Here is an 18325-nt window from a genome sequence, read left to right on the forward strand (position 1 = left end):
CCTAACACGAAAAGAGCCTTTGTCTATAACTCGAGAATGATTGAAATCAATGCGATGACCGAAAGACCACGCATGTTTCGCAATGTTTGACCCATTAGCACATGTTTTTACATTCCTAACGTGTTCTTTCTTGCGGGTTTCAAAGCAACGGCCAGTTTCACCTATATAACACCAATCACAATCGGCACAGGGTATTTTATAAACCACGTTGGGTTGGTGTTCAATAGCTGGTCTGAATTTAGGAGAAAGGAATTCTTGTTGTAAAGTCTTGAGGGGCTTATTTACAACTCGGATATCGTGTCTTCGAAGAATTCTTGTTAGAGGTTGCGTAACACCATTGATAAAAGGAAGGACAGCAAAACCGTTAGGGTTCTCTTGAGGCGTAAAACCCTAACGGTTTTGCTGTCCTTCCTTTTATCAATGGTGTTAACGTAACTCTATGCACAAAGCCACTACTTAGCAGGGGAGTGACAGGCAAGACTTTTACCGACACGGAAAAAAAAAATAACGAGAAGCTCCAAAAAGCTTACACTGGGTTGCCTGTGGTACGCGTTACACAAAGAACTGCAGCGTTCCAGTTAATTTTTTCAAGTTGGGCGTCATTAAGACCATTTGAGGGGTCACCCACATGTCGCGCCAGCAGAGGCCCTTTGGCTCACACGTTTAATTATTTTGTGATGGCCTGTCCCATTTTAAGGTCTTTTAGTCTTTCAAGCTTTCGTAATAAATTCAGTTTAAAGATAACAAAACACGCTCTTGAGTAAAATTCACTCGTTTCTTCTTTAAATAAATAGTCTGCAAAAAACTAACTGCAAATTGCTCTGACGGACGTTTTCCAGCATGTCTAGCAGTTGGACTAAGCAAACGTTTATTGCTCATACAAGAAAGGACTAAAGGTGTTGGTTCCGCTTCATAATGTGGCGGTCTAATCTGATGCCAGGTCAAAACATTGTTTGGCTTTGCGTTTGCACCAGAAAAAGGCAAGCCAAGAGACAGATGAAGAAAAAAAATAACATAGTGTTTATATATAACTATGAATCGAATTCTCATTGAAAGATCTTAAAAACACGAACATTTTTGCAGTCTCTAACGTTTTGTCAAAAGGAAGAAATTGATCACGTGCTAGGCAACCGTAAAGGTGCACGTGATCACCCCGTGTCAACTGAATGAACTACGGGAAAGAATGTTTCAGAGTAGAACAACGTACTTTTTAGCGAAGAAACTTCCGTGGTTAGTTAATTTTGTTGTAATATTTAACTGAATATTTAGATTTCTTGTGTCGGGCCAGGAAGCCTTCTTTGTCGGGTTCCTGAGAAACGTGAAGGGTGAACTATTTACACAATCGAGAGGTTGAGTGGCCGTGTAATTGAAAATCTAAACATCTATGAGATATAAAAACGGACTTGCGAATTACCGCAAATCACAATGCTGACAAGCACAAAAGCAGAAGAAATGGTTAAGTAAATATGAAGTTTGTTACTATCTGAATGTATTTGGGTCAGAGAATAAAAAGGGATATATTGCTACGCAAATTATGTAATTTCATGACACTCAAAATTCGTGAAGAAGCGCGAGTTTCAAGTACACAATCTTCGCACTAGCAAGTCGCAGCAATAAAACTGGATTAACCAGGAAGTTAAAAGAATATTGTTGGCTTCCCAAATAAATTTCATCTTGCACTACAATGACAAAATCATTTGTCAGAGAAATAAAATTCCTTTCTCCTCGTGTATCACATTTCAACGCACGTATGCAAATTTGGTAACTCATTTTCAACCCGATTCCCGGGAAAAATACATAGTATTAGCAAAAATATTATTTCTCGTCAAGTGTTGCATCTTTTATGTTCAAATAACAGCTAAAAATAATCGGATTTTTTTAACGATCTATCCGTCGGCTTCCTGGGAGAATACTCTCTAGAGAGTAAAGGAACTTCCGACGTTAAAAAAGGTGTACCTTTACCTTTACCTAGATATTTTTTTCATAATTTAATATTATCTGTCAAAATTTGCACAACAGTCAAATCATAAAAATAGCAACGCACGCGACAACTTTAGTCGCATTACCTCTTCGCCGAATTCTAATGCTTAACACAGGAATTTTTAGTTATTGTGAAAATCTTTCTATATTTGTTAGCAATCATCCTTTCAAATTTCAGAGAAAGCGACCGGTCTGCGAATATTTTACGAGTTTTTTTCAATGGGATGTTAAAAGGCCAAGTGGATGTTATGCACTAGTCAGTGGAAAGCCCCGCACCCCCATACCCGGGAATAGCGGGGCATTAGACCAGGCCTGTCTTCTAAATGAAGCAAATTCCCCGCTATGCGGGGCAATTTCTTACGTCAAAACCAAACTTTTCTCCCCCGCACCCGGGACGATAGAGTACTTCCAAAACTGTAAAGCACAATGTTGACCAAAATTAATGTACTTTACGAATTTTTACCTCAAATTAAACTTTGACAAACATGAAAATCAACAATGCAGTCCATTTCTCATAAAGCCCGAATAAATCTACCTTGAGTCACAGATTTGGCGTTCGAAACGTTACAATCACTGGGTTCAGCACAGCCCCAAAAATGGGAATAAAAATACCAGTTTCCTTAGCTTGGTGTCAAAACCATTAAGATAACAACGACATAAGTCCAAACATGCATTTGACGAGCAGCTTAATCTGACAATATTCCAGTTATTTGCCCTCTATGCGTAAGCATACCCAATCTAAAGTACACTCAACTGACTACAACGGTTGACTATCACAACAATTCTCAAAGAGCTATACAAATTTCACTAAGAAAATGGCTAATTACCAAAATTTTATGGCCTCATGATCCAGCTACATTTTGCAAATAACCAAGAAATTACCAAGGTAAGAGAGTAAATCCCCTATATGGAACGTTTTCACTCACTCTTACATGGTGCCCAGTTCTTCCGAGGATGTTACTCGCGCGATGCGTGGACTGCCCAAGCGATTTTCTCGAAAACTACCTGAGAGAAATTTTTTCTGCACTCTCAGCTGTCTTTTTGTTCGGCTGGGCCTTCGTTTGCTTTGTGCTCTTAGGCTGTTCGTTATTTTGCCCTTTATTCGGTTTTAGGGAATTTAATACGCAAACCTCAACGGTAACGGCAACAAGTACAACGGCTGTGTAGGCGAGGGTTATAATTCTGTTCATTTCATTCCGTTCTTTACAAAACAACAACGCGAAATGACCACATTTTGCATATTCGAGAACTTTAACCAACTTTAAGAATTTCTTTTCGAATTTTGACGCTCACATATTCTGTTTGGGATATTTCTGCCAGTGCTAGATAAACTGAATGCATCTAGATTCGTAGGTTGAATATACATGTAAAGTCGTTTGTTTTTAATCGACGTTGCCTCCGACGTTGTTGCCATTTTTCCTTAAACTGCTTTTTGCCGCCTTAGCGGCGAGCGTCTATCTGCACCTTCGACCATCTGGTTGCGTTGTGTTTCGGCGAATGTTCGCTTAGCACTCGTGTTTCTACTCATTTCTCTGCCGTCCATTCAGTTGTTATTGTTTGTGCAGGGCAAATGTGTCTCTTATTTAAACTCCTATTAAATTTTCAAAATGTATTAAAACATAGCGAGAGCCAAAGCTACTTTGCTTGTAATTAAAATATCAAAGAAGAAATCCTCACAGCGTTGAAGGTTTTCCTTCGATTTGAAACTAAAAGAAACAAAAGATAAACAAATCCTGCTCGAAAACATCCACGCAACGCGCGAGTAACATTCGAGGAAGAAATGGGGACCATGTCTAAAAATAGCTTAAGAGGGATTACCTTTAGTAGAAAGCCTATACGGGGTATTCTCTCTCTTACCTTGATAATCTCTTGAAATAACCCTTCATCGGTAACAAATTTTGAAACTACTCTGAAAACTATTGCAAAGAAAATAAAAAAAATCCAGTGAACTACAGTAGACCTTTGAATCAGTCCTTGGTAGGAACTTGCATGTTCCACCATTACGCAGACCGTGGTATGTAATGTAGAAACTCAAAAAGACGAAACCCATCGGAGGTAACATTTTCAAGGTTCATCTCACAAAATCATAAAGTAGTGTCACTGTCACCCTCTATGCGTACGTTCGCGTTGCATTCCAATGGAAATACAGAGACAAAAGGTCAACGCTATAAATAAATCGCTAATCAAGCATAACTATAATCTTTGTCTAATTCTTTTACAAGAAATGATAATATTTACAGATTGAACCCAGAATTTAACTGAGAGCCCATTCCAAACATGAAAAGAATGGATTTTAACTTGACTCAGCCGCCATTTTGAGAGCCAGTGATCTCTGCGTGCCTATTCAAGTTGGCGTCAAAATGCAAATCCCCGTATAAGCCCCGCTCAAGGTCCCCGTTCGCCGATACTTGCGCCAAATGCTGTCGAAAACCCCGCATACCGTGGCAAAAGTGACAGTCCAAAACCGCTGAAATCCCCCGCTATTACCCCGCATTCCCCGGGTATGGGGGTGCGGGGCTTTCCACTGACTAGTGCATTATATGCATAATCGGGCAAGTTGCGCGTGTGACCCGTTATAAATATTTCTTCACAAAATGTTCCCGAATCGTCAAGTATCACCACAGAAGAAACGAAAATCATTCTAAAAGCTTATTTTACGCAAAAAGTAGGTTCTGGAGGTAATTTTGAGTGTGGAAATCAAGTTTACAGCAGACGACAAATTTATGCAAACTTACGAGCCATGGTATATTTAATTAAGTTAACTCAACAGAAAGAGTCGCTTACCTTATATTTTGACACGAAAATGCTTTACTATTGCCATAAAAACTATCCAGTTAAGCTCGCATATTATACATGATGAGTTCATAAAAGCCACCATTTTCCAGCGAAATGCTTTTTGAAACAAACAACATATGTGCTATAAGAGGCAAAAAAGCCTTCCTATTTCATTTAATACGAGCGTGAAGAGAAGAAACTCTATCGTGTCAAATTACACTCCGTGTCAAAAACGCAACACGGTAAATAAATTTCCCTCGAGTGTTTAACATCAAACCCTTCACTGAAAAACCCTTTATTTGAATTATCAAGCAAAAAATGGGCAAAATGTTTTCTTACAAATAATTTTTGACTAACAGGAATTTGTGAAATTTCCAATTGTTAGCAGAAGACTGTGCAGAATTGAATACAGATCCAAGTCTCTGTTTCGTTAAACCCATAAGTTACTAGAGAATTTTCCATTTGATTTCAGCGTTGTACAAAACACCACACTCGTACAATATTAGAACTACATCTCACTTTGATTACGGCTCGACGGGCGACAGATTGTTGTCGAAGTCCATTACTCGTCGCTTTTAAGATTCCAGATATTTTTTTAAGCGCCTTCCTTGTTCAGTATCCAATTGACGTTCCATTATTAAGCTCCATAAGGGTATATTTTGCTTAAAAATCCACTAAAACGCCATTTGTGTTACATGACTTTCGACGCCATTGCCGGTTACGTTAATCATTCTCCTGTGTCCACCAGAGAAATCTACGCATTTCCCACTACCCTCTCGATCCTAAGACAATACGCCCAGGAGGCTCTATGCATAAAGACACCACTTAGCAGGGGAGTGACAGGCACGACTTTTCCCGACACGGAAAATAACAAAAAAACCCACGAAATGGCACCGAGATTCCGACTGGGTTTGGCAACCCAGTAAAAAAAACACGAAACTAAACACAGATTCCAACTGGTTTGCCATAGGCAACCCAGTAACAAGGTAACTACTTCATACAGATCACTGAAATATGTCTTGAAGTTGCTTAAGTGGAAAGTGTTTTTGCATGATACAACTAATCAAGAGAGGATGTTCACAATAGTCAAACTCAAGTTGACTACAAGAAGCTGAAAAATCAGTTTTGGTCAAATTTTATCCAGATGTAGCCTGTAATTATTATATCTCTAAGTGCAATGTATGGTTTTAATGTCATGAGCATTTTCATTTTCAAGAAAATGCCAATTTAAAAATTCCACCCAAAATTCGCCGTGTTTTGCTGTGAAATTAACGAAATTACTTTGCCATCAAATCTTGCCATGTAAATGCTGTTTTCTGTTTTAAACCTCGACCTCCTGTTGTATGGTTTTTGGAAATTTGAAGCAGGTTTTGCACCCAGAATAATTTCAACTTTAACTCATTGACCCCCAGGGGTGAGACTTAACAGATTTTACCCTGTCTAACACCAGACAATTTTACTCGTCATCAGGGTGTGTCCTGGGATGCCTGTGGAGTGAATGGGTTAACCAGTCAAAAATTCCATTAAGACGCCCGTTTTTACCTGACAGAAGCTACAACTGTACCCCTGAAACTGCATCACTTTTAACATGCGATAAAGCTCCAATTCAAACAATATTGCTGTTCTTCTCTTTTTCCTTTCTTGACTCGACACAAGGGGGTCGGGTAGAGGTCCAGCGCTGGACTAGAAACCCCCTTGCATAGTTTGAGTCGTATTTGAATACATTTGTCGCAAGCAAGGCTGACGTTTACAGGAGACTTTGCAAATTTTCAGAGAGAAGGGAAAATTTTGCCAGCTTTTTCTTCCATGTAAGTAACCAGGTGTCCTTTTTCACTTTATTTTTAACTATAATTTTGCTTCAGAACTTCTACGATACACCACCTGATGATTGTATTTTCAGTAAATGTTATTTTCCATTTTTGGTTAATCGGCCTCGCAGTTTTGGTGGTGTTAGTCTGTCCATAGTTTTGATGCTGGTTTCTCTCCATGATTGCGACTTGCTGTTCTTCTCTTTTTCCTTTCTTGACTCGGCACAAGGGGGTCGGGTAGAGGTCCGGCGCTGGACTAGAAACCCCCTTGCTCGGTTGCGCTCTACCCCTGAAGATTCGCAGCCATTTACGAGCCTAACGGTGTCGCAGTTAGCGTGTCTTTATCCTTGGGATTTTTGGATTTGCCTCGAGGAACTGGTGTTTCATATTCCATGGGATTTCTTTAGTTTTTCCATATATTTTTTTAAGAACGAAGATTTCAGTGTAAAGAGTTTTCATCTTTATTATTCCCATTTTTAAGAACGAATAATTTTCATGGTCAAATATTTATTAATCCCTCCTATGTGATTTAGTTTTTCGTACATGTACTATCTGGCTGGTTCTGCAATTAAAGTTTTTAATTTCACACAGAGTTTATTTCTTTTGTTAACCTTATTGTGGGGTTGAGAGTTTGCTTTGTGAACATCTCCCCCTCATTTTACAAACTAACCCTAACTTTTGTCTATGATTTTTCCTCAACTCACCATCCACACACACATAATTCCCCCCAAAATACCTGCTGACTAGTGAATGTTCTAGTTAGTGGAGAGAAACCCCTTCTTGTAAGGCGGATTCTAATAAAAACACCATTAGGGAAGCCACAAAGGTTGCTAGTGAAACTGCTGCTATAACTATTAAATAACAAACCCCTGAAACTGCATCACTTTTAACATGCGATAAAGCTCCAATTCAAACAATACATGTATTATGCACCTGTCCAGTAACTCTTTGAGTGATAAGCTTTCAAAAGATGGTATGACAGTTACAGTTACAGTATATATGGCAATTTTGAGTGCAATTCTTAAATTATTTGCATTCTCTTTAAAACAAAAATGCTCGTAATCAAAAAAACAAAAAAACTTTACTGTTCTGGGTGACATTGACTAATGTTTGGACAGTCTGAGCAGAAGTCATCTTCAGAGTCAAGTGATTTGTGTAGAGTCAGTAGATGATATAAAATTCTCTAGTCGTTGATACAGCTGTTGATTACCAATTAAGTCATGGGTGTTATTTGATCGACTGTCAGTTAACCGTTGGTGTCATTGGCTGTGAAGAGTGTAAAACAGTGATTGGTGCATTTTGATGCATCTTAGTCGAATGTCTGTATTGTGTATTGTTAGAAAAATAGGTCAACCGGTTATTTTTATTTAAAATAAATCAGTCAGTATGTTTGTTTGCCTGTTGCTGTTGTTATTGATGGATCATTTGTATGGACTGCAGGAAGGTGTAGGCATTGGTTTATTGATCTCCAATCTAAGTTAGTAGACCACAGCTCTTTCCTGTGTCGTCCACTAGTAGTAAAATTTACATGTAGTACTGAGGACTCTCTGTTAATGTCACCATTTGTTGTTAAATGTTTGTATTCAGTCACCCTTGCTTTGAAACCTGTTGAGCATAAGAAAATGATTGGACTAAATACGGAAAACACACATTTAAGCTGCCAAAGCACATCAGAAAATTACCTGAGCAGTAACAAAAGTAAAACCTGAAACAGTTCAGCTTGAACAGGATTTAAATCCGTAACTTGTGGGTGGCAAACTACTGTTACTGAGTTGTCTTGCTGTCTAGGATAGCAGCTGGTCAGTGGTGATGTGATCCCATAATAGGTTAAATTTTCAAATGAAAGTAACAAATTAATGTTATTTGTAGACAATCCTGAAAACTGAAGGAAACTCACCTTAAATGAGATTTTTATGATGATGGCCCTTAGTAACCAGAATGATGCCTGAGAGATCTTTTCTGACACTTTTTCAGGTGAAGTTGATGGAAAAACCAAGTACACACTGCTATGTTGCCTTCTGGTCAGGCTGGGGTCACAAGTGTTGAGGAATGTGTTTGACAGAACAATTCAGCCTCAAGACCTTTGCAGTGCCTTGAAAAATGAGCCAGCGCACTCTAAGCTTCAGTCTCTGCGAAAAGAAGGAATCCTCAATCCAGTGCAGTGGAGTCAGTTGTATCCAGTTAAACCCTCTTCAGTATCATCCACAAACTTTGACCCTTCTCTCTTGATTGTGCTTCTGAGGACAATCTGTAACCTGAATTCTCCATCCTCTGGCTGGGATCTACCTCCTCATCCACTTGACATCAGCTGTGAATCTGACATTGTGCGTTTGAAGTATTTTGTGAATGCAATGTCGGCCCATGCTGAGGAGAACTCTGTTACTGATGCAATGTTCTGTAAATACAGAGAACAGATCCAGAACACACTGGTACGATTGGGTGGAGCTAAATATGAAGATGCCATTTGTGAACTAGAGAAACAAGAAATGGATCTATGGTATGAGCAACATTTCAAAGAACGTCTGAAACAGTGGAAAGATGGTGACGACAGAATTAAGGACAAACTGAATGAGTGGGAGAGTATAATGAAGACTTCTGGAGAGCCAGGTGGGCTTTTGTGAGTAAAAACGTAGGGTGCTGTTACAACAACTTGTATTTTTAAGGACTGATGTCTTCTGTTGGCAAAAAAAAGAATGGCATTTTTTCTTAGCTGCTGATTACTTAGCTCTTATTAACCGAGCAGGATGGGAGAATCTTGACCGAGGTCGTGAGTACAGACCGAACGCAGTGTACGCACGTGTACACACGACTGAGCTCAAGATTCTCCCATACAGACTGACTAAGCTCGGTTAGCAAACAAGAACAATTTAATTCGTTTAATGTAACTGGTTTGTACTAACTGACATTTTGCTTGCGAACGGCGATGAGTGGCGATGAGCTGAACTTAATTCTGTCAAAGTTTGCTCGTCATCCTCTCTTTTGTAATCATGCTGTTTAGCACTTCCATAAATAAATATTGGTAGAAGAAAATACTCAATATTTTTACATTTTAGTTTGCATCTTTTCACCGCAAAACATTACCGGTCAAGATGCCGGTCAAGATGCCGGTCAATCAAATTCGTGAATTTTGTAGTTCCCAGTCCTCGTGAGACAGAGCCATATAATAAATGTGAATTATTAACTGTGTGTACTGTATAGATAATGGCTGCCTGAAATGTCTAGCAGCAGCCAGCTTCTAGGAGGAAAAAGGCTCTTATGTCTGGGATAACACCGATAAAATCAGTGGGAAGAGAGAGGAAGGGGAGGGTGGGGAACACCAATAAATTAATCCCAAGATGCCATTGAAACAACTAAAATAACTATGAATGATAATACAACGTATTTCGATTGATCATGCTCACTTATTTCAAAAGCTCATTAGATCCTGTGTGTCTATTTATAATCACTGCTGACCACAGAGGATGGAAAATTACATGTACTCCTTGTTGTTAAGTCTAATTTGACTGCTTTTCAATAAAAAACAGTTTAAATACACCTTTTGCCGTTCATTACGAGAAAATACGTAACTATTTTCGTGAAATGACGACCAGTAGCGGGAAGATACATTCATGAGCGTTAAAACAAAATGAATATCCATCTGAAGTTTCTTGTAAGTGAACTTAAGCGTACAAGCCTTAATGGTTTATAAGGTTTCCCCATCGTTTATTTTTCTCTGGCCTCTATTTATAGTTTGCAAATCTCATGAGCAGTGGCAAAAATTAAACAAAATAAGTAAGGTCTGGAAGTTGTTAGTGGAATCTTTTTGTAGTTAAAACTAAGCATTAATTTTCATTCAGGAAAGGTGTGTTATTCCCCATTAATATTACAAAGTACAGTTAAAGATAGGAAGAATATGATAATGAAGACTGCTTGAGATAATTGTGTTTTTTGAAGTGACTACTTGACCTGTTACAACTTTTTTCTTAAGAAATGATATCTTGTGTTGAAAAGTAAGGAAGTATTTCACCATTTGATACATGTACGTTTTGGAACCCCGGATGCATGACAGGCGCAAAGATCAGTCTCAAACTTATGATATTAACTTTGCAGTGTGAAAAAATAATTTGCATTACTATCAAACTACATTTTCTGGAAAAAATCTTGGGTTTGCAACAAAAAGTGACGAAAAGGAACTTTATTTAAGTGTCTAATCGTTCTTGAGCTGAAGCACTAATTCGGGACACTGTAAACTGAAATCAACAATGAAAGCAAATCAAGTCAAATGTTAGTTTTTGAGGAGAGGAGAAACCGGGCCACATTGGTGGGAGGCGAGTGCTCTCACTACTGCGCCATCCTGCACCACTAAAACCTTGACCATTTCTTAAATGACGTTTGTTTTTGAAATATTCCTAAATAATTGTCCTTCGGTGGTGTCAAAATTAAGAATACACTGAGGTTGAGGTCAGAGCGAAAAAAACAATCAATTCAAGCAACACCTTTTTTAACATTATTTTTGTCTTTTGCAGATTTACCATATTCTACCAATATTTATATAGAAAGGATCCGTCAGCTCTATAATACTCGCGAAAAATCTGTTCTGCCTGTTCCATGGTGTGAAGACTTATTATTATTATGTCAAAATGGCGCCGAATAATTGTGAAATTAACGAACCCTTTTACGGCGCCCGCAAGCGAGTGCCCAAAAGTTTTATTCTATGACGTGTTAGCCTTGTATAAGTACTTTCCAGCTGTAGTAGTCTTAGCTCTAGATCACGTCCCACATCTGAGAAAATAGCTTTCAAACGCAGGTACTTCCCGCCTCAAAAAATTCTCGGCTCAAAATAAAGTATTTTGAAAAATTCATAACTCAGTAATTATTTTGTAGAACTCAATCGTTGAACCTGTGATGCATTAAAGAAGAGTTACTCTTAAATATATAAAATAATCAGCTTTCCATAATAAAAAGCAGAGCTTTTCTGGTGTCCTATATTTACACCTAGGACGAAGGTGTTACAGACGGCAAGTTGTGGAGTTCAGAGGTCACCTCGGAAACAGTCCTCTAAAAAAATGAAAAGCATGGACTTGATCAAAGTAAATGCGATATTTGTACATGGGATAGGGTAGTCGACAATCACTGAAAATATCAAGGAAATCGGTGAAGTGCAGAAATTTGCCTTATCCGTTCTTACGCGGACACCCTCTTTAAAATTTTTATTCCAGATAAGTACTAATTCTATCATAGATATAAAAACTTCATACTTTGTATCTTTGTTAAATTAATATCCACCTGAAGTTTCATGTTAGTGAAGCTAAGCTTAAAAGCCTTAATGGTTTATATTAGGTTTCCTCACCATTCATCTATTGATAGTCTGCAAATCTAATGTACAATAGCAAAAATAAAGTAATTAAGGTCCGGGAGTTGCTTAAGTGGATAGTGGAATTTTTTTCTAGTTAAAACTAAGCATTAATTTTCATTCAGGAGATGTGTGTTATTCGCCCTTGTCACACGGCAGCCATATTGTCCCGGGAGACCAAAAAAGCTTTCATTTACCACGCCAAGCCTCACCCCCATGGTTTCCACTGCGAGGTTTGGCGTGGTAAAACAAAGCCGGCTTTTGGTCTCCCTGGACAATATGGCCGCCGTGTGACAAGGGCGAATTCTCCATTAATATAAATTATTATAAATTACGGATGCATGACAGGCGAAAAGATCAGTCTCAAACTTATGACATTAACTTTGCAATGTGAAAGAATAATTTGCATTACTATTAAACTACATTTTCGAGAAAAATATCTTGGTTTTGCGACAAAAAGCGACCATTTGTTATGTGACATTTGTTTTTGAAATATTGCTAAATACGGGACCTTCCGTGGTGTCAAAATTAACATCATTGTTGTCTTTTGCAGGTTTACCATATTGTGCCAAGATTATAGGAAGGATCCGTCAGCTTTATAATACTCGCGAAAAATCTGTTCTGCCCGTTCCATGGTGTGAAGACTTTAGCTTTCATCTAGATGATATTTTTACCAAGTTGAAGATTGTGGGCAAAGAACAGACAAGGGGAACATTGACTGATGAAATCACCAACATGACAGCTATCTTTAAAGGAAGTAAAGATTGTGCAGAGCCACGGACTGTTGGAGACCCAGGCATGGGAAAGACGACCTATTGTCAAAAACTGGCATATGATTGGGCAATGAAACGAAAAGAATGGGACGAGTCTTTCCCTGAGATTGACGTACTGTTGCTGTTGCGGTGTCGTGATATGAAAACGGATATTTGGGAGGCCATTGATGACCAAATTCTTCCTGTTGATATTGACGAAGATGCGAAGGAAAGGTTCTTCGATTTCATTCGAGAAAGTCCGTCCAAAGTTCTGTTCGTGCTTGATGGACTTGATGAAGTGAATTCTAGTAAATTTGCCTGGTACAAGGATTTTCTGGAAAGTAGAGTCCTACCCAATTGCCGCATTGTTATCACATCACGCCACGAAGCTGGAAGGACAGTGAGGCGGTACTGTGACACCCTGTGGGAGATTATTGGATTTACTTTTGAAGATGCGCAGATATACATCCTTAAGTACTTTAAAGGCATGGAACACTTGGCAGAAGAGCTACTTAAACAGCTTTTGAGTTACAGATCAGAGTTAATACAGTTGACACGGAATCCTCTAAACACAGCTTTACTTTGCATCATTTGGGAAGATTTTAAGGGTGTACTTCCACCGGAAATGACACAGCTGTACATAGAAATAGTTCGATGTGTTTTGTTAAGATATGAAAAGAGAATTGGATCATCGCGTGGCAGTGATGTGGACCTTCTGGAAGTTTACAAGGATGACCTGGTGCAGTTGGGATGCATGGCGTTGCAGTCTTTACGTAAAGGAGGGTTATATTTCGACGAGAATCAATTGAAAGGCAGTTCCAGTAATTTGATCAAGTTTGGGTTTCTGTCGATCCAGACCGGTGGCAGCAAGAGGAAACGTTCCTTGCGCTTTGGCTTTCTGCACAAGAGCTTTCAAGAGTTCTTTGCTGGCTTTTATCTTGCTTATGAGATCCTTGATGGAGACAGAGATTGTAAATCAGTAGTGACTGATAAAAGGAACATGAATGAACTGAAACAAGTGTTTTTATTCATGAGTGGTATTTTGTCCGCAACATCTGAAGAGATGACAGTTTCTTTGGTGAAAAGCATGGCAGAGCTTGCAAGTTTGTCCAACATACGAACGGAGAATTGTGAATACGCAATTTTAGAATTAGCTTTCGATTGTATATTGGAATGCAAATGTCATAGAGAGAACGTTCAGTCTAAGTTACTTCAGACCTTGGGGCACAACTTTCTTGTTAAATATCTAGACTTACGTTTTATATCATTCATTCATATGAACCCTTTTTGTCAAATTCTCAAAGTCAACACATGCTTGACTACTTTGAATTTGAGCCGCAACCTAGTTGGTGACGCTGGCGCAGAATCCCTTTCTGAGGCTCTCAAAGTCAACACATGCTTGACTACTTTGTATTTGAGGAACAACGAAGTTGGTGACGCTGGCGCAGAATCCCTTTCTGAGGCTCTCAAAGTCAACACATGCTTGACTACCTTGAATGTGAGCTGGAACAAAGTTGGTGTCACTGGCGCTAAATCCCTTTCTGAGGCTCTCAAAGTCAACACATGCTTGACTACTTTGGATTTGAGCTTCAACCAAGTTGGTGACGCTGGCGCTGAATCCCTATCTGAGGCTCTCCAAGTCAACAGATGCTTGACAACTTTGGATTTGAGCAACAACAAAGTTGGTGCCGCTGGAGCTGAATCCCTTTCTGAGGCTCTCAAAGTCAACACATGCTTGACTAATTTGAATTTGAGTTGGAACCACGTTGGTGCCGCTGGCGCGGAGTCCCTTTCTGAGGCTCTCAAAGTCAACACATGGTTGACTACTTTGGATTTGAGTTTGAACAAAGTTGGTGACGCTGGCTCTGAATCCCTTTCTGAGGCTCTCAAAGTCAACACATGGTTGACTTCTTTGGATTTGAGTTCGAACAAAGTTGGTGCCGCTGGCGCTGAATCCCTTTCTGAGGCTCTCAAAGTCAACAGATGCTTGACTACTTTGGATTTGAGCCGCAACCAAGTTGGTGACGCTGGCTCTGAATCCCTTTCTGAGGCTCTCAAAGTCAACAGATGCTTGACTAATTTGAATTTGAGTTGGAACGAAGTTGGTGCCGCTGGAGCTGAATCCCTTTCTGAGGCTCTCAAAGTCAACACATGCTTGACTACTTTGGATTTCAGTTTGAACAAAGTTGGTGCCGCTGGCTCTGAATCCCTTTCTGAGGCTCTCAAAGTCAACAGATGCTTGACTACTTTGAATTTGCGCTGCAACGAAGTTGGTGCCGCTGGCGCGGAGTCCCTTTCTGAGGCTCTCAAAGTCAACACATGGTTGACTACTTTGGATTTGAGTTGGAACGAAGTTGGTGCCGCTGGAGCTGAATCCCTCTCTGAGGCTCTCAAAGTCAACAAATGCTTGACTTCTTTGAATGTGAGCGAGAACGAAGTTGGTGCCGCTGGCTCTGAATCCCTTTCTGAGGCTCTCAAAGTCAACACATGGTTGACTACTTTGGATTTGAGTTGGAACGAAGTTGGTGCCGCTGGAGCTGAATCCCTTTCTGAGGCTCTCAAAGTCAACAAATGCTTGACTTCTTTGGATTTGAGTTCGAACAAAGTTGGTGCCGCTGGCGCTGAATCCCTTTCTGAGGCTCTCAAAGTCAACAGATGCTTGACTACTTTGGATTTGAGCCGCAACCAAGTTGGTGACGCTGGCTCTGAATCCCTTTCTGAGGCTCTCAAATACAAGACATGCTTGATTGCTTTGAATCAAAATTTTCTGATCTTCTAAAAGACAATGCATTCTTGGACTGAGTTGGATTTGATTTGAGATGAGTTCGATTGACCGTATTCCAGAATAGGAGGTGTACATGAAATAAAAGTTAGAAATCCTTCGTTTTTGCGGAGGTTCACATTAAAATTGAAACACCTCCTAAAATGCTATTTGAAGCGCTTTTAAACATATCTTTACGTATTATCCTTGTGGCTTCAAAACGCCAATCATACTGTTTTAAATCATCACTCCACATACTCTTATTCCGGAATAGGGTCAATCGAACGTACCCTTGGATTTTAATCAATTATCCTCCCAGAGTCGGGTGCCAAATTCCTTTCTAAGGCTCTATATGGCGTATCAAGCGCAGCAAAGGTATTAGGGGTGTCCGGCTTATCAACCGTATCAGTTGTATCCAGCGTTTCATGCGTAACCCTGATACGCAGAACAACCAAAGTTTCAACCGAGGTCGGCCGTTCCAACCACACCGGTAAAATATGAACTCGAAGGCCTCGCCGGCCTCCTTCGAGACTACAAGTGCAGCTTTGATGAAAAAAAGCTGAGTTACATTTTATCTGAAAATATCGTAACATCAAGAAATTTATGTATTCAGTGTTGTAAAAGTGTTTATATTGTTGGTATCTCTTGTGGATCATCGTAGAACTTATCTCAAGCCTTTTTAATGTCCCTTTAGTAGGCACGGCTTCTACTCCGTCATTTTAAGTCAACTCGTCAATCAAGCAATGAGTACCGATTATTCCTCAAACACTCTAACTCTAACCAAAATGGATTTGAATTCCGATGTATCTCGTCAAAAATGATTCCTTCTCTCCAGGCTTTCAAAAAGCGAAATAAGTCCTCTATACTCGATAGTTATTACAGATGAGGTGTTCCTAGATAGCATTTTCTATAATAAAAATTTGTCTTTGGTTTAAGAGCAGAAATTCAACCAGTATTTAATTACCCTTGGATTGTCTGAAGTCATTATTTTCATTAAAGTTAAATAATTTATCTTTTCACCGTTGAACGATGTAAATAGTCTGGCCTATCCACCCGATTAGCCTCATAGCTATCTGGATCGCCCAACCTCTTTGCCAGATTTGATTATTCAATTTTCTTCTTTCGGTTTCCTTATGTTAGGTCGTAATTGTTTGGCTTCTGTTAGAATTTGCAGAAATTAGGCTAAAGAACTTAAAGCAAAGCGATTTGATTTCGCTAAGAAAACAGGTAAGAACACCGTAATTATACTAGAGGCTTAACTAGTTAGAGTGTAATGTGAAGTGCTTGTTTTCTACACCATATGAACCATGTGAGCGTTAGCCCTATGAATGGAAATGGGCCCACACAAGGACAGAAAAACTCTGACCAGGGTGGGCATTGAACCCACGACCTTCGGGTTAGATCACCGCTGCTGTATCGACTGAGCTGCAAGGTCAGGCAGGAGCAGGGCGTGGGAACTGAACATGTTGAAGTCACGGCAATGAACGTGTACAAGTACAAGGGTTACGTTTTTGCAAACTTTGGCTGTAAAGCACTATATTTTAACAGACTTAACTAGTTAGAGTGTAATATGAAGTGTTGGTTTCTAACCCATATGAACCATGTGAGAGTTAGCCCTGGCAATGGAAATGGGCCCACACAAGGACAGAAAAACTCTGACCCGGGTGGGAATTGAACCCACGACCTTTGGATTAGATCAATTCTGCAAAGAAATCATGTTGTGCATTTCGAATTTACCATTAATATATTATTTGAGAAGTATTTATGAAAGTCAAGTAGACTACTGCACGACTGAGAAAAACAAAGCGAAAATGTATTTTTAAACGATACTTCTGCTGGCTAATACGAGCCTTGTATATAAAAATACATGATGATGCATGATGAAAAGGTGTAACTCGTGAGAAGGATATATATTAAAAGTTGCTTGGCAAACGGGCGAAAGGACAACTGATAAATCCGTGTCCTAGGGAGGAATCGAATCTACGACCTCCGTAACGGTCGGGTGCTCTTCCCATTGATCTGCTAGAACTCCCTGAAGAGCTAGGTCGTTTTAACTTGGTCCTCAATGGACAATGTGTCCCATTGGTCTGTGGGGTCTACAAAGTCGTGCGCCTATTTAACAATTATTCCTCGAGCCCGAATGGGCTCATAGTCAATAGCCCATGAGGCCGAAGGCCGAATTGGCTATGGTCAAAAAAATATCGAGACAAAACATCTTTCGCTAGTTAAAGCTAGACTTTACTTGTTGTTTTGGTTTTCAAAGCCGGCGCTTTTCGCTACTAGTGGGCTATAACAAATAGCCTACTAGTAGCTCAACCAATCAGAACGCAGCATTGATAATAGACCACTAGTTGGATTTTACTAAAATTTATTAGTTGTCCTTTTGCCCGTTGCCCAGCAACTTCCCGGGCCCGGTTGATCGAGAGCCGATTAACTTAATCCAGGATTAGCGTAACCTTTTGTTTCATGTTTTCAACTTTCTGGTGAAAGTTTCTTTTGCTTATTTTTTTTTTTCAAGGTTGACTTCTTCTAATGTAAAGTTTTGCCGAATATCAATGTTGAACAGAATTTGGGAATAGAGAAATGAACTCCTTGGTCAAATTTTAATCTGGGATTAGCGTTAATTAATCGGCTTCTGAACAACCGGGCCCGGTTGTAGTATATATTCTTCTCACGGGCGCATTTCCATCATTTCATGTATTTGTATAAACATATATATTAGGCGCACGACTTTGTAGAGCCCGCAGACTAGTGGGACACATTGTCCATTGACGACCTAGTTAAAACGACCTACTGTAGATCTCCAGTGAGTTCTTGTAGCACAATTAGTAGTGCACCCGACCGGTGTTTCGTAGGTCGTAGGTTCGATTCCTGATTTCTGAGTTTCATTCTCCCTGGCAAACTTGTACGAATGAAA

General features: G+C 39.6%; 2 protein-coding genes across 2 annotated transcripts in view; both read left to right on the forward strand.

The window, feature by feature from the left end:
• The window catches only part of LOC138027443 (uncharacterized), a 42921-nt gene extending 33656 nt beyond the window's left edge, over positions 1 to 9265 (forward strand). Inside the window, exon 6 of the mRNA XM_068875009.1 lies at positions 8538 to 9265. Coding sequence (XP_068731110.1) covers positions 8538 to 9184 — 647 coding nt within the window. The 3' untranslated portion in view covers positions 9185 to 9265. The remainder of the gene's footprint in view (positions 1 to 8537) is intronic.
• A 3233-nt stretch (positions 9266 to 12498) lies between these two features.
• Positions 12499 to 16425, forward strand: LOC138027435 (NLR family CARD domain-containing protein 3-like). The gene has a single exon (XM_068875006.1). It carries the CDS (start codon positions 12631 to 12633, stop codon positions 15424 to 15426), a length of 2796 nt encoding a protein of 931 aa, XP_068731107.1. The 5' UTR covers positions 12499 to 12630; the 3' UTR covers positions 15427 to 16425.
• The last annotated feature ends 1900 nt before the right edge of the window (positions 16426 to 18325 follow it).

Source organism: Montipora capricornis, chromosome 2, assembly GCF_036669925.1.
Source record: "Montipora capricornis isolate CH-2021 chromosome 2, ASM3666992v2, whole genome shotgun sequence".
Lineage (NCBI taxonomy): Eukaryota > Metazoa > Cnidaria > Anthozoa > Scleractinia > Acroporidae > Montipora > Montipora capricornis.